This window comes from Mya arenaria, chromosome 12 (assembly GCF_026914265.1).
Source record: "Mya arenaria isolate MELC-2E11 chromosome 12, ASM2691426v1".
In the NCBI taxonomy this organism is placed as follows: Eukaryota; Metazoa; Mollusca; class Bivalvia; order Myida; family Myidae; genus Mya; species Mya arenaria.
The window spans coordinates 43,124,403-43,149,509 of record NC_069133.1 but is presented as its reverse complement, the minus strand read 5'-3'; the positions used below and the strand labels follow the sequence as shown (position 1 = coordinate 43,149,509).

General features: G+C 39.8%; 1 protein-coding gene across 1 annotated transcript; it reads right to left on the bottom strand.

Annotated features, from left to right (window-relative positions):
* Positions 1-1,704: 1,704 nt before the first annotated feature.
* Positions 1,705-6,604, bottom strand: LOC128212145 (uncharacterized). Its single transcript, XM_052917438.1, has 2 exons — positions 6,361-6,604; positions 1,705-5,128 (listed from the first exon to the last, which is right to left on the bottom strand). The coding sequence occupies exons 1-2, from the start codon at positions 6,446-6,448 to the stop codon at positions 2,460-2,462; spliced, it is 2,757 nt and encodes a 918-aa protein (XP_052773398.1). The 5' UTR covers positions 6,449-6,604; the 3' UTR covers positions 1,705-2,459.
* Between the last annotated feature and the right edge of the window lie 18,503 nt (positions 6,605-25,107).

The window sequence follows — 25,107 nt, the reverse complement described above, 5'->3', positions numbered from 1 at the left end:
TATTTTAAATGGCACTCTTATTCAAAATCCATACATACACATGTATAACAAACATCAATTTTGACTGATAAACCTTTAACTTCTTACTAAATAAGGCATTTATGAAAAAAAATGCTGATAACAAGGATTTAACCCTGTATTTAATAACAGAAAACGCAAAAATATTAAATAAATGATTGGTGAATGCTAAAAAAATACTGTGATCTACTATATAGTCCCATAACGTAGAAATATCGTGTTTTATGCTTATTTCTTTCAAATTAAACTCGGTATCCTTTATAAGAACATTTATCAATCCTTTTTGGAATATTAAAACAATAGTATTAATTGTGGTAAATCTTATTTGGGAATAAGAGTGCATCTTTAAGAAATTACAAAACAATCCAAAGGCCAAAAAAGTGAAGGATCTGGAGAGAAAAATGGGTCGGTCGGGTTTGTGGACACAATTGTTTACGTCTTATGTATTTTAACTCCTATCCTTTCAGATATAAGTCCACGAACATTACTAAACAGCTCCCGAAAATAACGAGATTTTAGAACAAAATCATGAGGCATCTTGAAACCGTTTAAAGATTAAAAGCCAGCTAAACTGTTCAGGATAACGCGTATACGAGATAAAGATTTAATTTTAAGTGACTAATTTGAAATGGAAGCCAACTTGTTAAACGCAATAACGCCTTCTATCGAAGATAATTCACATGAGCAATTGAAAACACTTATCCTACACAAAGAGCGAGTAGATTCCACAGCCGAGATAACAAGTTCGTATTGGAATCAATTTGATCATAAATCGCCCTCAAAACTTCACCGCACATGGCAATTGTTTTAGACAGCGGTATTAGTTTCCAGAGAGGGGCGTGTCTTGCTGAAAACGGAGACAATTAAGGAAAATTCCAGGCCTTTAATCGCCGCCAGTTTGGTGATTTACCGGGGAATAAAGCAAGTTTAAAAGATATGGATTAATGTTAAGCGCTAATGTTTTCCAAATTTGAGGCCCGGCGTAATTGTCTTTCATTCCGATACATCCTCGTCCAGGAAGAGGTCTTTCCGATCTGAATTAAACAATGCGGGTAAAATTAACCTTATGAGAGACGTTTTAGCTTTTAAATTGCCTTTCTTCGTTTAAAGTACATGTATGTCGGGAAAGCAGTCAGTTCTACTTCGGTTTTGGAACTAGCAGTTATATGAATCGTACCCATCCGGGGGCCGCGTTTCCGCTATTTGACCCTAGAAGGGGCTAAAACAGGGGATGGGTGGAGGTTGTTAACTTGAACTGCATTCACAATTTAGATATACTTCCTGATAAACTTTTTATCCGTATATGGTATTATCTACCGTAATGGCTGGGGATTTTAAATAAGACGTCATTCACTATGTTTCCGATGTCATTTAAAAATAGCAGTGCGTGATCCACAATGACTCATGACTTCTTTCCTCGCCTGCTCTATGCTTTCCTTTACTTCTGATTTTAACCAATAACTCGATGGCGCGAGGGATTGACCAGCTGAAAACTCTATTGCTTATGTTGTTCTATATGCAATTATATGCATTGCAAAAGAAAATGCTTATCACTCGATATGGCATTGTAACGAAAACAAAAATGTATTGATTATGTTATTCTAAATGCAACAATATGCATGGGCATAATTATACGAACACATTGACAACTTTGACAACTTTATTTCATATAAGCAAAAGGCCCTATATACGTCATCATCAACACATATATAAACTATATAATACATGGACTTGCTAACAACGAGAACGACTTCATTTTTTTAACAAAGCTTTGGCAATGTATTGCCAGAGCTTCTATCCAATAATGAGGCTAGTCAGCGTAGTATCTTTATATTATTATCACCATGAACAAATTGCAAACATTTCAATAAGTATCATCTGTGACACAGCACACAAAGACATGTATTCAGCAACAGGTTGCACTTCCGCTGATAATTGGAATTTGGTTTAATAAACGTTTAATTTGACTTATTAAACAATCTAAGTCATTGAGAATGTATGTCTTGAATGGAACACCATATTCGTCACAACAAGTTTGCACGCGCCATAGTTGAACTTCCGGAAGCATGCTAACTAACAAGGTCAGATGTTTATACCGAGAAATATCAATAAGAAAGACGATTTTGGCAATGTTAGTTGATGATTTACTTAATATTTTAACCACGACGAGTCATTTTGCATGTTTATGAAAAAATGTATACTTTTATGAACATGAGCTTTGAAACTATGATATCAATCTGGCAAAATAATAAAATTGAACATGTATACCGGACTAAGGATACCAAAATTGGATAAATATCGTAAATTAATGAAATGAGCTGCTATGTGGTAATTTGCAATGGAATTAATATTGACATAATAAAAGTGTTTTCCCATCATCATCATCATCATCATCATCATCATCATCATCATCATCATTACCACCACCACCATCATCATCATCATCGATCATCATCAATATCATCATCATTATCATCATCATCCGCAAACATATCAGTAGGCATCCTAAGCCTCGACTTTCTGCCTGGAAATCTCGGCACTCTGAAAGAATGTGGTCTAAATCGGCGTTCGAATATGACTTGTTTACGTTCTGTTTGAGGAAACCGCTGAATACCTGGGAAGGTAGAGATTGGCGGTCCGCGTTTGTTAAGGAAACTTTCCCGTCCATTCATAAGACTGCTCTGTGATCGGTCGACCGGGTTGACAACCGGTAACGCGCTGTCGTTTCCATGCTGACCAGGCTGGTCAACAGCAACGTTCCTGCCGCCACCATGCGGAGCGTTATCTGTTTCATTAATACAAGGAGGTGACCAAGTACGGTGGCCAGGCAAGTCTACGTTAACCTCCCTTCCAACATCTGAGACCCTAGAAATAGGAGATCTTTCAAAGTCACGCCTGCTTTTGGCACGGAAATTGTTTTGTTTACCTTGAGGGCTGCCGTGCGGCCGAACGGCCATGTTGGCCACCGGTAATGGGCCGTCGTTGATATGTTTGCCAAGCTGTTCTGTATGAACCTTCCTGTCGCCACCATGAGGGGCGAGGCCCGCTTTATCAGTATAAGGAGAGTATCCCGTGCGGTGAGGCGGAGGTGGCACGTTGTTTCCTAGCTGGCTGTGCAAGTCCACGGGCATTTTCCCTCTAAGATATTGTACGCTAGAACTTGCTAAGCCACGCATGCTTTTGCCACGGGAACTGTCCTGTCTTCCTTGGGTTATTCCATGAGGTCGGATGACCCTTTGAACCACCGGATTGCTGTCGTTTCGATGGTAGCCGGGCTGGTCAAGGTTAATCTCTTTGCTGGCACCATGCGGGACATGGCCTGCTTCATCAATGTTAGGAGGGGACCCAGGACGGTAAGCAACCGGATTTGAGTTGTTTCTGTATTGGGCGGGCATGTCCATGAGCACCTTCCCTTTAAAATCTGTATAGCTTGAAATTGGCGGTGTTTCAGAACCGCGTCTGCTTTTGCCACCGGAACTGTCCTGTTTAACCCTAAGATTGCCCTCCATCCGATCAACCATGTTTACCACCGGTAATAGGCTGTCGTTTCCATGTTGGCCGGGCTGTTCTGCATGAACAGTCTTACCGTTACTATGCGGGGTTAGGCCCGCTTCATCAGTGTAATGAGGTGACACAGTGCGGAGAACAACTGGATGTGACGAGTTGCTACCGTGCTGAACAGGCAAGTCCACGTGTACCTTTCGTATGAAATTTGGCAGTACCTTTCTTATAAAATATGGCATGCTAGAACTAGTCCCTCGATCAAAACCACGCAAGAGTTTGCCACGGAAACCGTCCTGTCTACTTCGATATATTCCCTGCGTTTGGTCGACCCTTTGAACCACTGATGGGCTGTCGTTTCCATGGTGGCCGGGCTGGTCAATTTGACCACCATGCATGCCACCATTCGGGACATGGCCTGCTTCAACAATGATGGGAGACGACCCAGTACGGTGAACAACCGGATGTGGCGAGTTGTTACCGTGCTGGCCGGCCAAGTCTACGTGCACCTCCGCTCCAACAACTGGGACGCTAGATATGGTCGTTTTTTCAAAGCCACGCATGTCTTTGCTATTGGAGCTGTCTTGTCTACCTCCTGGACTTTCCTGCGGGAAATTGACCACTCTGTCCTCACCATTCAGGCCATGATTTGCTTCAACAATGATGGGAGAAGACCCAGTACGGTGAACAACCGGATTTGACGAGCTGTTTCCATGCTGGTCGGGCAAGTCTATGTGTATCTTGCGTTTAAAATTTGGCAGTACCTTTCTTATAAAATGTGGCATGCTAGAAATAGTCGCTCTATCAAAACCACGCAAGAGTTCGCCACGGACACTGTCCTGTCTACTTCGGTATATTCCCTGCGTTTGGTCGACCCTTAAGACCACGGGTGAGCTGTCGTTTCCTTGGTGGCCGGGCTGGGCAATTTGACCACCATGCATGCCACCATTCGGGACATGGCCTGCTTCAACAATGATGGGAGACGACCCAGTACGGTGAACAACCGGATGTGGCGAGTTGTTACCGTGCTGGCCGGGCAAGTCTACGTGCACCTCCGCTCCAACAACTGGGACGCTAGATATGGTCGTTTTTTCAAAGCCACGCATGTCTTTGCTATTGGAGCTGTCTTGTCTACCTCCTGGACTTTCCTGCGAGAGATTGACCTTGTCGATCATCGGTAACGCGTTGTCATTTCGATGCGGAACACGGCTGTCATTCACTCTATGAATAATCGGAAATGGCGAATTATTGCCGTGCTGACCGGGAAGATCAACGTGTATTTCCCCAACTCCATGGCCCATGTCTCTATGGACCATTTGAAACGAAGACTCATTTCCATCCTGACCGGGCAAATCAACGTAAGTATTCCCGACGCCACTATTGACTCTTAGAGCGCCCGATGGACCCTGGCGGTCAGTATGGGAATCTCGTCCTGTATGATCTCTGCCGATGGCGCCATTATGAGAAATTTCAGCCGTCTCAATGTGGACACCACCGTGTATACGCCTAATGACGGGCGCCTGCACGTTAGTTCCGGGGTCACCGGGGATCTTGACGCGCTCTATCACCTGAATGTTAAAGGGTCTGACTTCATCTGTTCCCTGCGTACCTACAAACAATACAGAACACATTTAAAAGCGGTGAGAATAGATTCGTGGTATAGGCGTTCGCCCTACACATAAGAGATCGTGGAATCGAGCCCCAGCCATCGAAAGTTATCGTGACGTCTCAAAATAGACATTATTGCTGCCCAGGAAACGGACTCAATCGTGACTCATGAGTTTATAGCTACGCGTCTTCGAATTCGAGCTAAGAAACAAATTGTATAAACTAACTTATAGCTTCTCAGTGCATAAAACTTTAAACATGCACTCAGTTCCCTCTTCGGTTTTAATATAAGGTAAAGAGGGGGTGAGGATGATTTAGCTGTTCGCGTCTCATTCAAGGATTGTGGGTTTGAATCGAGGTTGTTTTCGATGGAAAATGACCGAGGTGGTATTAATGACAGAATGGTATTAAGTAGTCTGTATCCTATAGTCAATTGACATATTTGTACGCGAAATAAAACTGAATTCTAGTGTTTCACGACCCCCAACACTGTATGTGGGAAGAAAATTCCACTTGTATGCTAAACATGAAACAACGTTAGAAAAGAAGTTCCGTTTCTTAAAAGACAAGAAAAGAAATATATTGAACCACCTTGTATTCGATAAAGTTACCACTTCTGATGTATGAGTAAAAACAATGCGATGAAAAGAAAAAGTAGATCAAGTAGATCCAGCATGTTCAGCAAGTTGTTATTTTAAATCCCAAACCATTTAACTTCAAAACTGATAAAGCTGAAAAATACCCAATGTTCTGAGATGGTATAACCATGCTTTGATCCAGTGTCAAATGTTAAAAAAATGTATGTATCTCTGAATAGTCACTTCCGAATTGATGTTATTTGCCCAATATTGCGAAAATATATCAGTAATAATTTCAATTAAAAGCAGTTAAACTTAATGACTTAACTCTTGGGAACCTTAATTATGTTTGCAATACTACACTTTACTGGCATTCAATTTAAACAAAGATCTACACATACCAGCCAACACACTACGTTAAATTAATAATAGAATTCAAAATTTTACGAACTACTTCTACTGATGTACCGGCATACATCCGATGATGTTTTGGATAAAAAGGGCCGAGGAGTTCCGAATGAATAATATGATAAGAATTTTGTTAAATAAAACAATGTAAACTAATACTGAGTCCATGCTTTTAAATTATGTTCATCAAGATGCTATGATTAAAATAAACATTAATGCACGTGATGTTTGAACGAAAAGCGCTTACCTCCTAAATGGACGGATGTTACATCACGAATAAGTAAAGTCTGCAGAAATGCTACCATGGAAATCCATCTTGCAGACCTTTTACACATGTCCTCAACTGTTGATGATTCTTACAAGTTTTTTTTCTTTTTTGCGAATACTCTAAAGAAGGCTTTAATATTTAAAAAAACATACGAAAAAAGTCAATTAATTTTTAAAATATAACGTATATTCATTTAGTGCCTTGGCTGTAAAAAAGCGCCCGTCTTTTCAAAACAAATATTTCCGCAGGTTGTTTTTTAAATAACCAGAAACATAATATTTTAATTTATATAGCACACTAAGTGAATTTTAATTAAGCGAAATGTGCAGTACATTTCAATAATGGTATACAGACATTTTGCATAAACACTTCATCATCGTAATTATTGTTTACGACTGTGAAGAGTAATTGCTAATTGTTTGTTTTTTGTTAGATCACTATTACGTTACGAATGATCACGGAAACGTCGGTCATTTGAGCACAGGGCTTACCACAGCCTAGAAGATGAATCGCTGTAAGTTTAAGATTCAAACTGTTATCAAATCTGCTGTCGCCAATAAAAAACGTATGCGATAGGACGCTTTTCACACGTCCTAGATCACGTCAAGTTCATTGACGGATCAAATTCACACGTATCCAACAAGATCGCGCAGCGGTCACCGCAAGTTTCAAGTTTTATTTATACTCATGGCCGACATGGGTATGAGTTATAACAAACATAATATTATGGAAAATAATAACCAAAATGGAAAATAAAGAAACCATGATATACAGATCAATCAATATTAAACTTAAAATGATGATATGAGTAAATTAACATTTATCATTATGGTTAAAGCAAACAGAGTGGTCTTGACTATAACACAGTTTGTCTTTTAGTACCATGACAACGACGCTTTGCTATTGGTAAATTGAAATTTACAAAGAACAATTGCCAGCTGTTTTGGTAATGCACCAGTCAATTGTAACCACGCTCCCAGGTCCGCGGAATAGCGGGGACCTTGACTTTCGGTTCAGCCAATCCCAGGAAAAATCCCCGTCCTGCGGGGAGAAACTACTGGTAAAATCCCCGCCAAACGCGAAATCCCCCGCACCTCGGGGACATCCTAGGGAAGGCCTATCCCCCGCTATTTTCGGCGCGAAAACAAAACCACTTCATTGACTCGGCACTGCGAGGCCACCTAGAAGGTAAAAAACACGGCCCATTTCGCCCGCTATCCCCGGTATACCCCCGAGGGGAGGGGGGGGGGGGTGCGTGGATGACAATTAACTGCAGCAATACTTTTTTCACGTTTGATCATGCATAGTTCATATAAACTGTTAACCACTGACTAATCTATCCAAGAAATATCACCGTAGTGGTGGGAGTAGACATTTCCACATTTTTAACATATTCTCAAAAAACTTAAGTTGAAATAGAGGTATAATAACAATATTTTCATAGCCTTAAATGTCGGAACCATACAATAAAACTGGATTAATTGTATTTACAAACCAGTGGCGGACGCAGGAATTTATAACGGAGGGAGTGGTGGGAGGGCAAAACCGCCCCCTTTAAAACCTCTATTTTCATCGTTTTCATTATTAAGTCGTTAATATAAGGTTTAAATTAGGTGCTTTAGGGTTTGCCGGTCAACTATGGGGGCACGGAACCTGCCCCCCCCCCCCCCCCCCCCCCCCCCCGCTTGGTCCACCACTTCAATCAACTACGGTAGGTAAACACAGTTTCTTAACTTGAGACATAAAACTAAATATAGCTTTACGTGCCTGATCCGTCCAATGTAAATTGGTTATGCCGAATTTACCATTGTAATTGAACGTCACATCTCTGTATTTAAAATCATCTACCGTTTCTGAGAGAGCATTGTCAAAGTAAAAAGAAAACAGGGTTATTCCACTATTTAAATTGTGGATCTATGCAAGTTTTAGTTGTATAAATATTTACAATAATCATACATATATATAGTTACATTTGAGTTTGAGTTATTCTAGCTGTTAACGTTTAAGATGCTGTTCAAAAAGAAAAATAAGATATTGTATACACAATAAATACAATAATTAATTGTCCATCTGGTTAAACATAACCAACAGTTGTAGTGTCCGTCACACATCTTTTACACATCAATATTTAACATTATCAACCAATTCAAAATGAATTCTTTTATGATTTAGAGAATCGCTTGGACTATTTATCTCGCTTGAAAAAGAATTCCACTATGCTGATCAATACAAAACTTAATGTAGTGTACGTGACGCTGTAGTGTAGTTGACTTTAATCAGGTGGTCGCAGGTTTGATCACCATTCTTGCAATAAAATAATAGCACTGAAAGCGTTGAAAGGTTGAAGCCGCGACAAAAGTGCTTTTACTTTATTTACAAATCTGTTGTCAGGCAATACAACTTGAATACAAACTATCTTTTGATATAAAAATCTATTCCAACAGTATATACCAAATATTTTGAGTGGTCCCAAATTGCAACCGATGAGTGCATGTCATTGACTAAGAATCGGTTACGTAATTTGATGATTTGTTAATACAATTATCTAGTTTTATAATAGTAACTGATAAAAACCTATACACATACTAGGATATATCAACATTGCTTTCATCTCGTAAGTTTATTGCTATAGTGTAAAGTTAATTTAATAAACCCGATATTAGCTGAGGACGTTTTGACTATTTGTAGTGGGTAAAGTAAGGCAAGGATTGTAGTCAACGCGTTTTCTGCGTAATTATCTATCCCTATCGGTTCCTGACCAAGATGTATTTAAGATTCGTCGGCCTTTTTTCAAATTCACACTAACGATGCTATCATATGAACGAGGTCAAATAATGCGCACTGTTTTAAACCACATAAAACGATACGCCCAAATTTGTAACCCTGTCGTAATAATTATTTTAACATGTCATGTCAAAAAGTAGATCTAACGATCGTGGTATTAAAGAACTAAAATTGTAGGCATACGGCCTGCAACCTAAAAATAATCGTCTTCTGGGGGTCCTGCGGGACAGTGTTTACTTGTGCGCGTTAAAAGAAGAATAGCTTTAACCCGGGTAACGTCCTGTCTATGCACTAAGGTCCAGAACCTTACAATACTATTAATAATCTCACTGGGTCTTGCGTACATGGAAGAATTTCGAATGAACGCACATCCTCAGCGAGGTGATGAGATTGAGCCCCACCAGGGACATCTTGTGATATCTCTGAAAGGGATTTAGTACTGGTTCCTACCCAGCCAATGGACTAGAGCATGATTTCTAGAAGCTACCATTAAGGCTATAAAAAGTGTACAAAACTTACATTATATGGGCGATCTTGTATACAATAGGGAAATTTCGGACGAAAAACTGGCATGGCATGTTCAAGTCATCGTCATGCATGATTGTTGTTTTTATAGAAGAAAATGATGCGAGAGTATCAAACACAACTTTGATAGAAAACATTCTTTACAATGCAGTTAAATACAGTTGATTTATGATGTACGTTTTATGTATTTATCTGACGTCTTCAAATGACCAATAATTTCTTGGCATGTTGTTTTTGCCTTTCTCTTAGAGAGTATAATATCCCCTCGTTATCGTTTTTATCACAGGCATAATTGACGTCAAAGAACAAATAAAATGTAACACTGCACCGATTTTACAATGCAGCGCCAATACCTTTTGAAACAATAAAATCTAAAACTTGCATTATATAATTCTCTATATTTTACGACGCTGTTAAAAGGAATGCAAACACGTCTAAAAGGACTGGAATCCTGCAATCAATCCCTGCCTTCAGTTTCCGTGCAGAAGCCTCGTTCTGAAGTAAAGCCAATTTTACGAGGACCATAACATCAAACTGTAGTTTGTTTTCATTGAGATAATGGAAAATAAATGATACGAGAATTAAGCAGTTTATTCCGTGCCATTTGATATTATAGCCCACTGCTAATGTGCGAAAACTGTCGGAGACTCCTAATTATTCCGAAATTTTATTTAAAAGCGGTCTTTGATCACTGTCCACCTAGTCTATATCAGGATGGAATACAGGGTCCTGACTACAGCGGACCTTAGTGAAGAAGTCGCTTAGTTTAGTTAATGGGCAACATACACCGATTCGGAAGTGACTTCTAAGAGCACTGGCATCGAATTTCAACCAATTTAAAAAAATAATCTTATAATTCCAAACTAAAAATTACAATACCAAAATTTTGAAAAAAATATTAAAACATTTTTTTCATAAATATGCACATTGTTCTGTATATATGTACTAACGAAATGCTTATTTAAAAAAAATAATAATATTGGGGTGGCTATTTTCAGTGTTTTAAGATCAATTTTGGGGAAATAATTTCAAAATCAAACTTTGTTTTACTTGGATATGATTTACACATGTATATATGTACATGACTTATGTCTGTATAAGGAAGTTTCATAAAGAAGAAAAGAAAAAAAAGTCATCTTATAAAAGCACGTTATCACGGAAGAGCGCATTATACGGTCGCTTTTTCTGAAGGATTATAAATAGAAGAATAGGACATATATTTCAAAATAATTAGATTCAGGCATAGTATTTGAGTTTTCCCGCTAACGCATCTGAAATCACTTATACATATTGTATTATAATAATTTTACTATTTGATACCACAATTGCAAAAACAAATACATTTAAAGTATATACATCCAGACTGTAGTCCCCACCGGTACAGTCAAGAATAATTTGGAAAACTGTTATTTTAATGTATAAGCACATCATAAAATAGTTAACGTTCAAAAGTTTAAAATGATGTCAATAATCACGTCGTTAACTTTAACAAAGTTCTGCACAATCGGCCGATTGTTAGTATTTTGCACCTTTTGAGATTGAGAGCAATATGTACCGATTGTCATCATTTTGAACCCGTTGACAATAATTACACCTGTTGTCTATGTTTTTATACCAGTTACATGTATTAGCATCTTGCATTGACTGACATTTTCAACCGCTTTATTTTTATTGCACCCGTTGTTAAAATTTTGCACCCACTGTTAGCAATGCGTACAGGTTGCATGCATTTTTTAACCCATGGTTAATATTTTACCTCATTTTTTCTGAACATTTAGTGCAGGATGTACGCATTTGGAACCCATCGTTAGTATATGACCCGTGTTGGCCATATTTTGAACCATTTTTCAATATTTTGCATCTGTTTGTATCATTTTGAACCGTTGTCATCATGTAACCTATCGTTGACAACCAGGGTAATTTCTTCCGGAACACCACATACATAGCGAAGGAAAATTGACTTTCTTTTTTATGAATATGCATGAAAGCGCATGTTACAATTAAATATTCTTCAATAACCATATACTGTCAGTTGTTGAATTGTCTAATTTGCTGGCTTAAAATTTGTAGGCATCAGGCGGGCCTAATTCAATTTGAAATTTCGCCAGAAAACTTTCTCTACGAGAAAACATTTGTACGAGTTTCTACGCATATGTGAGAGTCATGTTAGGCATAAAGGTTTCATTGCGGAACCAATGAAACTGCCTCATTTATTATTCATGATTACGAGATTTTTCTAGCCAAACCGCCCACGGACAAAAACGAAACATAGCGTTGTAGTGTATCGGGGACATCCGTCGATGCATTTCACTCCAATTGTCAGCATTTGTATCCATTATAAGCATTTTACACCCATTCAGAGAATTATGCAGCCGTTGTTGGTATTTTGCACCCACTTTTCGCATTTGTCAACAATGTTCCTCCTTGCTGAAACCTTTGCAAAAGGGTTTGCACCCATTATCAACGTTGCAAATTTATAAGCAACCATTATGAATTCTTGCACGTAGTATTTACGGCACCGTCAATAGTTTATACCCGCCATTAACCGTTTGCACCATTGGCGTCGTAATGCACTGCCAGTGAACATATTTTCCAGGCACTATCTCTCTCTGTTCCCACGAAGTTCCCCTGTAGTCCCTCTGATGACAATTTGCCCGGCTCATGTTGAAGAGTTAATCGGAAATCTATGGCGTGTAGCGAACACGAGAAACGTTTTGAGAAGATCTTATAAGCGGCTATTACAGATCATTTCTTTCTAAATTGCTCCATCAAATGACGTGTATTGTAATTTTAGCTTGCAATCTATTGACGACTTAATATACCAGCCATATTCGTCATTAGTAGCTAAACTAATGCACTTTATGTCGTTAAAGACCCGTTGCTAGTGAGAACAAACGAATCTCGATTTCAAAACAAGCATCTTGTTGGCATTTAGCGTGCCGAGTCAGTGAATTTATGAAAAACAATCGCAAATTGTGTCATAAACGACAGGCGCTCATTTGCATAAAACGGGATTTCTTAAATAACGTATTCCGGTCTTGATTATACCGAAGGTTGAGTTACGGCAACAACTGAGGCAGTTTAAATGATGGAATTGTTTTATGGCTGTGTAAGCCGGGAAAATCATGTTTCGTATCAATTTTAATTAGCTTTTTCTAAGTTTGATGTTCAAATTGATTTTTTTTCTTCAAAAAATGGGTGATCGATTTTTTTTCGATCGTTCTGTGGTATACTGTTCTGACAGAAACGTATGTCGTATAACGCGGTACCGCAAACAGTTAGTTACGTCGTGCATCAAAATGGTACGTCATATATAGAGGTGCCTAATTCAGTTAGTTACGTGGTACGTCAGTACAATACGTTATATAGCGAGGTACGTCATTCAGTTAGTTACGTGGTACGTGAGTACGATACGTTATATAGCGAGGTACCTCATTCAGTTAGTTACGTGGTACGTTAGTACGATACGTCATTTAGCGAGGTACCTCATTCAGTTAGTTACGTGGTACGTGAGTACAATACGTTATATAGCGAGGTACCTCATTCAGTTAGTTACGTGGTACGTGAGTACGATACGTTATATAGCGAGGTACCTCATTCAGTTAGTTACGTGGTACGTTAGTACGATACGTTATATAGCGAGGTACCTCATTCAGTTAGTTACGTTGTACGTCGGTATGGTACGTCATATAGCGAGGTACCTCATTCAGTAATTTACGTGGTACGTTAGTACGATACGTCATTTATCGAGGTACCGATACGTCATTTAGCGAGGTACCTCATTCAGTAATTTACGTGGTACGTTAGTACGATACGTCATTTAACGAGGTACCTCATTCAGTAATTTACGTGGTACGTTAGTACGATACGTCATTTATCGAGGTACCGATACGTCATTTAGCGAGGTACCTCATTCAGTAATTTACGTGGTACGTTAGTACGATACATCATTTATCGAGGTACCTCATTCAGTAATTTACGAGGTACGTTAGTACGATACGTCATTTATCGAGGTACCTCATTCAGTAAGTTACGTTGTACGTTAATACGATACGTCATATATCGGGGTACCTCATTTAGTAATCTACGTGGTACGTCAGTGCGAAACGTCATATATCGGGGTACCTCATTCAGTAAGTAACGTGGTAGTTCAGTACGGTATTTCGTGAAGCGAGGAACCTCATTCAGTCATTTACGACGTACGTTAGTACGTTACGTTGTATAGCTGAACGTCTTAAATATTACGGTACGTCCTATTGAGTAGGCGTGTCGTATTTAGCGAAATACGGATTTTAGTAAAGAACGTCGTATAACGAGGCAATTCACTCCTTAAAAAGTTTATCGAGGTAAACCTGTCAGTTCGATGAGACGAGTAGTGGGATAAGTTAAGTACTGTACGAAGTCTTGCCTCCAGGACAACCCAAGATTCGTCCAGATTTGCGCACAGATGTTGGTCAAATAATACTGCAATTTCGTATTTTCGCCACGATGAAAACAGCCACCATAACATTCCGTCACGCAAGTATCTACTATATATATATATTGAAAATATCCTGGCCAATCGGCACATTGAACTCGTGACAAACAGAACAAGACTTGGCTCACAGATATTGCAACGGAACAACGTGCAGCACGTAAAAGCCGTTAAAATATTTGTTCCTTCTCTATCGGTTCGATAAAATAACGTTGATAAATATATCTTAATTTCTCTCCCCTTATTTCTGAGCAGGTATTTAAAGCTTCGGTTAGAAATTGGCACGCACATTGCACGGTACATGTACGCCTAAAATTGGCACGATAACGTGACTGATAAGCAATTAGGCTAAACGAGCCACCGTTAAGGAATAAGGAACTTCCTCAAATTGGAATGGAACTGCAATGAGAATTACTGCTAAAAACTGGGTCTGGTATAAAACTGGTCATACACCCAGTCAGGGCCCACTTTCAATCCGATAAGTCGTAAACCTAACGTTGCTTAAAAGAGTTTGGGGAAAGCCGTAAAGTTACGGGCAGAATCTATGTGGTACATGTCTGTACGATATTTGTGTTGAAACCTAGTTTACGCTCAAACTGAAGTAAAGCCTGACGCTCAAACTTGGGTAACGCCTGACGCTCAAACTTGGGTAACGCCTGACGCTCAAACTTGGGTAACGCCTGACGCGCAATCTTGGGTAACGCCTGACGCTCAAACTTGGGTAACGCCTGACGCGCAATCTTGGGTAACGCCTGACGCTCAAACTTACGTAACGCTTAATGCTCAAACTTGGGTAACGCCTGACGATCAGATTTGGGTAACACCTGATGCTCAAACTTGGGTAACGCCTGATGCTCAAACTTGGGTAGCGCCTGACGCTCGGCTTTGGTTAACGCCTGATGCTCAAACTTGGGTAACGCCAGACGCTCAAATTTGAATAACGTCTGACGCTCAAACTTGGGTAAAGCCTGACGCTCAAACTTTGGTAACGCCTAACGCTCAAATTTGGGTAACGCCTGACGCTCAAACTTGGTAACGCCTGGAAATTTACGATCTTAAGCCTTATGATCTTTATTGGAACGGGGCCCAGTACTAGTACGAGTAGACTTTCATCGACATGTTTGGTTCCACTTATTTGGACAAGTTCAGATTTGGTTTATGATTCTTTTTAAAAAATGGGTGTTTTGTCCGCCATGTCAAAATGGTGTAGGAGGTTTTGTCAACTTAGTCAAAAATGACGTGGGAGGTTTTATTCAAGGGATATTTTGTCCGGCTCTCATTAGGAATTAAGAACTACTATCCTCAAATGCCTTCGAACTTCATTAAAAGCGGAAGACCCCATGCTTTATATAATGCCCGACAAATTGGTCGGCCCCCGTAATTAGCATATCACGTGACCCCCAGTGGCACGCGGGAGTCTGACTTGTTACACCATTTATCTCGGCAATTAGTGGCAATAATTAATTTGCCAACTTAATTGGAAGCAATTTACAGAGATCATTAGATGATATACCTGACATGGGGAGATCCACGGAGCACTAAAATGTAATTCTAGCAACTGGCGGCAAGCACTCTGTGAGCGCTAGAATTTTGATAACGGATTTATGACTCTACATGTATTCTCTACCATTGCTGATTGATTGTAGTCGTTATACTCATTTGTTTCAAATCGGGGACAAAGAAGCCGTTTAAATAAGTTCTGAAATCCTATTTGTATATCTATTGAAGTTTCGATAGTGCCTTAATATTCTGAATTGGTTTTTGGGGAAATAATGGGGGGGGGGGTGCAATGTGAGCGGTTTTTTTCCGGTGAGAGGGTCTGGGTTTGTGTGAGTGTGTGAGGGTGAATGTTGGGGGTGAGGGTTGGGGGTTGGCTGTTAGAACGGGGTCCTCAAGACACATGTGTTGGTGAATTTAGGTGTTTTCTATTTTTTTATAACTCAACTAAAGAGCTTTGTTTCTAAAATATTAGGGGGAGGGTAACACCGGCGATTTCATTCTTTTCACACATAACGGCAAATACTTTTGATATGAGTTGGGACCAAAACGAATAACCGATCAAAATAAATAATATGATGGTGTCTCTTTTAAACAATGTTATAATAATGGCCAGATTAATATTATGTTACGTTGAATAACAATGCTATTAAAAATCGGGTCTAAACACTTGTTCTAAGAAATAATGTTGTTTTTTTTAGAAAGAATAGGCTTTGGCCGATTAAACATACACTACCACCAATGAGCTTTAATTTGACGTCAAATGAGCAGTAATGACGAAAGCCTATTAGCAAATTACAGAATAACATTATCCAAAATCCATTTAAAACATATTAAGACGCTGACACTTTCAATGCACGTGCGCACGTGTAAAAATCGCGCCTGCCGAACGTAGCAAGTGAAATCACGCGTGAAATCACGATAAAAGCTAAGATAACGTAATGTTCAGACTTTCTGTTTTTCAAAGAAATCAGTGTTCTTGATAATGGGAAGTTGCTCGAAAACGGACTTTAAAGGTTCCGCTTATCGACAGACCACCATGCCGCTCAGATTTAAGATCCTAAATAGCTTCCGAGAAGCGGCAGCTGGGCGGATGGCCGGCCTACAGAATGGAATCAAACGGAATCTCTCGCAGATTTAGTATCGACGACTTTTTAACTTTTTCAAGCATGTTTAAATTGAGGCAGTATTCAATATGTAATTAAATAATCAGGAACATACAGATACTGGTTTGAAATATTTTAACTGAAAAATGTCTTCGCTATCGCAAATACCAGCAGCGTTTCGGCAAATGTAGGTTTTTCAGCCCATCTCCTCTGACATTTTTTAATATACAATCAAAAGTATAATTATTTGAAGAATAAACTGTTTTAAAAATTATTCAGTTTTCATTCTGTATTTAAAGCTGCACTCCCACAGAGATACCATTTTTACAACGTTTTAAATTTTTGTCTTGGAAAGAGCAAATTTTTGCGTAAGTATCTGCAAACCAATGATATAAGATTGCTGACAAAAGATAAGATCGTAGTTGTTCATATTTCCGTTCGAAAATTAATGTTTTATTGCTTAAACCGTTACTAACGGTTTAAGAAAAATGTATACAACATCATTTTTTTTAACTTAAATATTAAAACCTGTGATCTAAGTTAGTCATATATAACTGGTTTCCATGGTTTTTTGCAAAAATTGGCTCGTTCCAAGACAAAACATAAAAAAGTTGTCAAAACGTTTTAAATATTACGTCTCAATTGCAAATACCAGCACCGTTTCAGCAAATGTATAGGGTTTTCGGCCCATCTCCTCTGACATTTGTTTAATATACAATCAAAAGTATATTTATCTGAAGAAAAAACTGTTAAAAATTAGTCAGTTTGAAGTCTGTGTTTTAAAAATTAGTCAGTTTGAAGTCTGTGTTTTAATAGTCAGCAATTAACAGATACTTGTTTGAAAGTTTTTCAGACTAAAATATTTCGTTGTAATTTGCAAATACCAGCACCGTTTCAGCAATTAGAGCTATTTCTGACACTTTTAAAAAAATCCAGCCAAAGTTTATCTTAATAAACTTCTGGTTACAATTTGTGTGTGTTGAAATCCGTTGACTGGAACTCGCCGGAATGTTCAGTTGAAACTCGTTGGCTCGAACTCGCCGGAATGTTCAGTTGAAACTCGTTGACTCGAGCTCGCCGGAATGTTCAGTTGAAACTCGTTGGCTCGAACTCGCCGGAATGTTCAGTTGAAACTTGGAATGTTGAGTTGAAATTCGTTGACTCGAACCCGCCGGAATGTTCAGTTGAAACTCGTTGACTCGAACTCGCCGGAATGTTCAGTTGAAACTCGTTGGCTCGGACTCGCCGGAATGTTCAGTTGAAACTCGTTGGCTCGAACTCGCCGGAATGTTCAGTTGAAAATCGTTGGCTCGAACTAATGTTCAGTTGAAACTCATTGGCTCGATTTCGCCAGAATGTTCGGTCGAAACTCGTTGGCTCGATTTCACCGGAATGTTCAGTCGAAACTCGTTGGCTCGATTTCGCCGGAATGTTCAGTCGAAACTCGATGGCTCGATTCGCCGGAATGTTCAGTCGAAACTCGTTGGCTCGATTTCGCCGGAATGTTCAGTCGTAACCCGTTGGCTCGAACTCACTGAAACAGGCAGTCGAAACCCGTTGACTCGAACTCGACGGAATGTGATTTCGAAATCCGTTGGCTCGAACTCGCCGGGAAAGCCAGTCGAAACCCGTTGGCTCGAACTAGCCGGAATGTGATTTCGAAATCCGTTGGCTCGAACTCGCCGGGAAAGCCAGTCGAAACCCGTTGGCTCAAACTCTCCGGAATGTGATTTCGAAATCCGTTGGCTCGAACTCGCCGGAAAAGCCAGTCGAAACCCGTTGGCTCGAACTCGCCGGAATGTGATTTCGAAATCCGTTGGCTCGAACTCGCCGGAAAGGACAGTCGAAACCCGTTGGCTCGAATCGCCGAAACAGACAGTCGAAAACTAGTCATGCGGTACTTATTTTTATATAAAAGTATATTTTTAAAAATCTGTCCTTTGTTCAAACATCGAGTCAGCAAAAAAAATCAAGCAAAGCGATTTCGAGCTGTATTTTAATCGGCTTATATATATACTTATGTACCTACATTAGGAAAAAAACAGCGGTTCCCCGAGCTCTACAACTCGCATAAAACTCCGAACTGCAACATATTTAGCCACAAACCTGCACATAATCACACAATCACATACCGGGAAGCGTTTGCAGGTAATAACACACTGTTGTTAATTATAGACGTCACATCTCAGTAAACGTCACTGACACAAATGGCGCAAAAATGTGACGACCAGATTGTCTTTATTATATTTTGTGTTCTACATTATCATAGTCTGCATTTATCTGAGTGTTTAATGTGACTTAAAGAAGATACGCTTGGTTCTATTAATGAATGGATAAATGAGGAAATGAGAGCTTTAAACTAATAAAATAAATAGTTTTTGTAATACTATCAAGAAGATATTTTGTCTTATGGCAATCAAAATTGTGACTTTGAACCATGCACTTCTCCCCTGCTTAACAACCCCCCGCAGTCCTACCCTGCAACATCTAGAGGTTCTTTTTGTCGGATTATGTGTGTGTGCGTGCGTGCATGCGTGCGTACGTGCGTGCATGCGTGCGTGTGTGTGTCTGTGTGAGTGTGGGGGTCATGGGGGTACATCCCAATAGGCATCCCCGCCACCGTCGGATCCCGGATCCGCCCCTGCATGTACCGCATTCTGCCAATGGCCGTGCGTCGTACGGAGTGTGCTTGTTGGAAATTTCTTTACGAATGCCCGACATTTATAGCAGTTTAAGGGGTAATTGCTTTCACATTGCGGAATTTCCTTTCTGCAGCTAAAGTGTTTCCAAACACTTGAAAGGTGTCCCAAAATGACAGCACGTTAAACGGTATCTGACAAGTAATACCGCTCAAAGATGACTACATTCGTCGTTTACTACAATGTATTTTCACCGTCGGTAAATTGGTTACACATTTTGGCTTTCGGAATTCAGATATCATCTAATTCTATTTTCTCAATAGCTCCCCCGATGAACTTGGCTTATCAGCTGTTAAAAGCGGCGGTTATTAGTTTTGATTTTCAATATTTATCCCAATGTAAACAAATAACGCGGATTGAACTATCATAGATTTAAAGTTAATGTGCGACTGAGCCATTTATGAAAATTATTGACCCGTGGTATCAATAGTTTTACATATTTCGACAAGTCAAAGATAAATTAATGTCAACTTAAGCAAGTAAGATGGCAATTTATAAGGCGAATTAAGACTCCATAACCGATACTAGATCACCATGGACAAGTGATAGTGTTCCCAGCGTTATAGATGGTCGCCCTCGAAACAAAGGTCCAAGGTCATTAATAATGATTTACGCGCCTTCAGTTAAGGGGTAATTTCACTCTGGCCCATTTATGTTTTCTTTTTGGTTTTGTTTATTTTTGAAAATAATTGAATATAACACCAGAAGTTCGTATACCAATGTCGAACAAAAAAAAAAGCGATATTTAGTTTGTTTTGCAGGACAATGACTGATTACAGAAGCAACTTTAAGATCTTTTATATATCAAACTTTTAATCTTATATTCATTGAAGAAACTAAGTGTCGAAAAGTGTAGATATCATTTAAACAGAAACTCGAAACTCGATTCTTTTTCCAACTCGAAACTCACTAATAATGGCAATAATAAACTTACTAATAATTCACTTAATGGAAATTCGCTTTGTTCATCTCAAACTCACTTTTTTTAACTCGAAACTCACTTATCTTACTCGAAACTCACTTATCTAACTCGGAACTCACTTATCTTACTCGAAACTCATTTATCTTACTCGAAACTCATTTATCTTACTTTACTCGAAACTCACTTATCTAACTCGAAACTCACTTATCTAACTCGAAACTCACTTATCTTACTCGAAACTCATTTATCTTACTTTACTCGAAACTCACTTATCTTACTCGAAACTCACTTATCTAACTCGAAACTCACTTATCTTACTCGAAACTCATTTATCTTACTTTACTCGAAACTCACTTATCTTACTCGAAACTCACTTATCTTACTCGGAACTCACTTATCTTACTCTCTTACTCAAAACTCACTTATCTTACTTTACTCGAAACTCACTTATCTAACTCGAAACTCACTTATCTTACTCGGAACTCACTTATCTTACTTTACTCGAAACTCACTTATCTTACTCGAAACTCACTTATCTTACTCGGAACTCACTTATCTTACTCTCTTACTCAAAACTCATTTATCTTACCTTACTCGAAACTCACTTATCTAACTCGAAACTCACTTCTCTAACTCGAAACTCACTTATCTTACTCGAAACTCATTTATCTTACTCGAAACTCATTTATCTTACTTTACTCGAAACTCACTTATCTTACTCGAAACTCACTTATCTTACGCGGAACTCACTTATCTTACTCTCTTACTCAAAACTCACTTATCTTACTCGAAACTCACTTTATTCAACTCGAAACTCACTACTCAAAATCCTCTATGAACCTTCACGGCGTCAGCCAATTCGTAACACGAATACACCCAAACACAGGGTGAGGAAACACGTGGCATCAAAGGGGTTCTCACATGGGTCACCACAGGCCACAACCGTTGTAAACAAACAAGTAAGTGACGTTCATTTCTAAATAACTTTTTTGACAGAAAATATTTCTTAGTCTATAAAAGACTATGTTATTTTCTGCTTCTACACGTGTGAAATATTTAAGATTTGCTTGTATTTTAATGATGCAATCTTTGGCCAAATTTTCAACTTTACGGTATTTTGTAGAATGCAACGCTGAAATTTGGCCAACGATTACAAAAAGTGATTTAGAACTTAACATCACTTACTTGTTTGGTTACATCGGTTGTGACCCGTGGTGACCCATGTGGGAACCCCGTTGAAGTCACGTGTTTACATCGGTTGTGACCCGTGGTGACCCATGTGGGAACCCCGTTGAAGTCACGTGTTTACATCGGTTGTGACCCGTGGTGACCCATGTGGGAACCCCGTTGAAGTCACGTGTTTACATCGGTTGTGACCCGTGGTGACCCATGTGGGAACCCCGTTGAAGTCACGTGTTTACATCGGTTGTGACCCGTGGTGACCCATGTGGGAACCCCGTTGAAGTCACGTGTTTACATCGGTTGTGACCCGTGGTGACCCATGTGGGAACCCCGTTGAAGTCACGTGTTTACATCGGTTGTGACCCGTGGTGACCCATGTGGGAACCCCGTTGAAGTCACGTGTTTACATCGGTTGTGACCCGTGGTGACCCATGTGGGAACCCCGTTGAAGTCACGTGTTTACATCGGTTGTGACCCGTGGTGACCCATGTGGGAACCCCGTTGAAGTCACGTGTTTACATCGGTTGTGACCCGTGGTGACCAATGTGGGAACCCCGTTGAAGTCACGTGTTTACATCGGTTGTGACCCGTGGTGACCCATGTGAGAACCCCGTTGAAGTCACGTGTTTACATCGGTTGTGACCCGTGGTGACCCATGTGAGAACCCCGTTGAAGTCACGTGTTTACATCGGTTGTGACCCGTGGTGACCCATGTGAGAACCCCGTTGAAGTCACGTGTTTACATCGGTTGTGACCCGTGGTGACCCATGTGGGAACCCCGTTGAAGTCACGTGTTTACATCGGTTGTGACCCGTGGTGACCCATGTGGGAACCCCGTTGAAGTCACGTGTTTACATCGGTTGTGACCCGTGGTGACCAATGTGGGAACCCCGTTGAAGTCACGTATTTCCTCACTCTGATATCCAAGCCAAGGTACAGGGTACAAACACTTTCAGAACAAAGACATTTGGCCTCACACAATGTTTCGCTAAACGTAGCAAGAGTATGGTAAGCAGACATTTTAAAGAGAAGATTATCGTTTATAAAATAGGAGCTTTCAGTGCTTGACACAGGACAGAGACACGCATGTAGGAGATGGTAGCAGTCAATAGTTTGTATTGCATCCAAGGTGGCGAAGGAGAGTCTTTGTCAAATGACATTGCTCACATGTCAGGCCTGGGAGAAGAATATCGGTCCCATCTCCTACAATGCATATGCTGGTACTGGATACGTTTTCTTGAAAATTTAAAAGTAAAAAAGAAAATACAGAAATGGGTAAAAATAATTCATCACAAGAATGGCTTTAAATTATTGCACGTCTCAATGCTTAACTTTAAACACTTCACAGAATAATATTCCATTCGAAAACAACTTTAGATGTATATGGACGGTTTACAATTTCAGAAATCTTAACATTTAAGTACGCTGCAAGTAGATCGCGTAGTTATTTCAATTTAGCAGTTAAACTTTACCGTTGGGAATCTGTATTATTTGTGAAATTAAGCACTTCCCTGGCAATCAATTAAACTTAGGATACAAAATACACAAAACACTACAATTCATTAATACCCTTTTTTTAAATTTTACGAACTACTTCTACGGATGTAACGGCAAACATCCGAGGTCGTTTTCGATGGAAAATGCCGAGTTGATTTGAATGTTGTTTTCGATGGAAAATGGCCGAGGTGATTCGAAGGCATAATATTCTCGGTAGAAGCTGGTAGCAGTCAATAGTTTTTGTGTAAGATGGCAACGGAGTCCTATTCAAATTACAATGTAAGTGTTTTCCTTTAAACGCAATACAAACTTGAAACGTAATAACACAACTTCTTGCACGCCTCTTTTCTTGAGAAACGCGAAGAGTCAAGTATTGCATTTATAATTGGTACAGCTTAAAGAGCTTTCTTTGTGACACTCGAAAAAAACGGTCTTGGATAATTAAGCGTTTGACACGATGACAACACTGGGAATCTAAAGTTAATTTCTTCAGGGGGACTGACCTCTCGTCTTTCAATGATCTAATCATTTCGTTAGCACATAGTTTTAAAACCAAGAGGGACCTATCAGTTTTATCTGAGTCGCTCCTAAATTGGCCGATTGATCGCGTTATTGGGGTGATCCGTCATAATTCGGCTGACACCACTAGAAGCAAATATTTGGTGAAGTTTCGCGAAGTAGCTGATAATAGCGCCATTCGATGAGCCTTCCAACAATGATAACGAATTTAATTGCCACGTTAAAATCAAATTATTATCTGATTTATGTCCGAAGGCGATACGTTGGAATCTCAGAAAGTGCCAGGGACGTAATTGTGGAACAAATTGCTGTACGGGTTTAGGTTGAGAGCTTTGACAAGAACACGTTTAAAGTGTTTATTTTTATATTTAGTTTTATATCTCGATTGTAAAAGCACTTAAAAACTGATATAATTATTACACTCTTTTTTTGTCTGTGTATAAACGGAATACTGGTGTCTTTCTTTGACGGTTATGAGAGAACACGCTAAGGGTCGGGCTTAAACCCATGGCCTCTTGGCCGGGTGGTGAACACTTATGTACCCAGAAAACACGCCACTAGTCGGGCTTAAACCCATGATCTCTTGGCCTCTTGGGTGGGGTTGAACACCTATATACCAAGAGCACACACTGGTCGGAATTGAGCCCATGGCCTCTTGCCCAGGAGGAGAACACCTCTATACCAAGAGCACACACCACTGGTCGGGCTTGAGCCCATGGCCTCTTGGCCGAAAGATGAACATTTATATATCATGATAACACGCCACTGGTCGGGCTTGAACCCATGACTTCTCGGGTGGGAAATGAACACCTATATACCAAGAGCACACGCCACTGGTCGGGCTTGAACCCATGGCCTCTTGACCGGGAGGTGAACACTTATACACCATTAGAACATACCACTGTTTTGGACTTGAACCCATGGCCTCCTGGTCGAGAGGTGAACACCTATATACCAATTAAGTTTTATTATCTTAGTTTAAAGTTGGTTCTTCTACAGACAGATTCCATTCACGAAATGTCGATGTATCCTTGTATTCTATCAATTCTACATTGAACCTTCCTTTTTGGAGACAACGCTTGATTGTATCTAACAATTATAAACGTTTAAGACAATTTACAAAATAACAAGAGAAAACCTGCAATAGAATAGCAAACAAAAACGATGAAGATGTCTCAGAAGATATATTTATCGAAGTGTAGAGACGAGTTATTATTAAGCACCAAGCAGTTATGGGTTATCATACATCATCAGCGGTGTTCCACGGGCCGTGCTATCGGATGGGCGCGCTCGGCACACGGCGGCCCGCGGTGGGCTGAACTAGGCTTTTACCTGCCAACCGATGAGGGAGGCGGGGCGCGGCGGCCGTGTGATTGGCGTACCGGGCCGGCAGAAGATTGGAAAGCTATCAATAAAGCTGTAGTATTTCTGGCTCATTTGTAAACTAATTGATTTATAGAAATACCACCGAGTTCCTTAATTTCTCTTGTTCACTATCATTTAATCGATACCGATGGAAGG

Coding starts and splice junctions, on each gene's coding strand:
- LOC128212145 (XM_052917438.1), bottom strand. CDS start 6,448: ATGTGTAAAAGGTCTGCAAGATGGATTTCCATGGTAGCATTTCTGCAG. Junction 5,129..6,360: donor AACATCCGTCCATTTAGGAG/GTAAGCGCTTTT, acceptor TATTGTTTGTAG/GTACGCAGGGAACAGATGAA.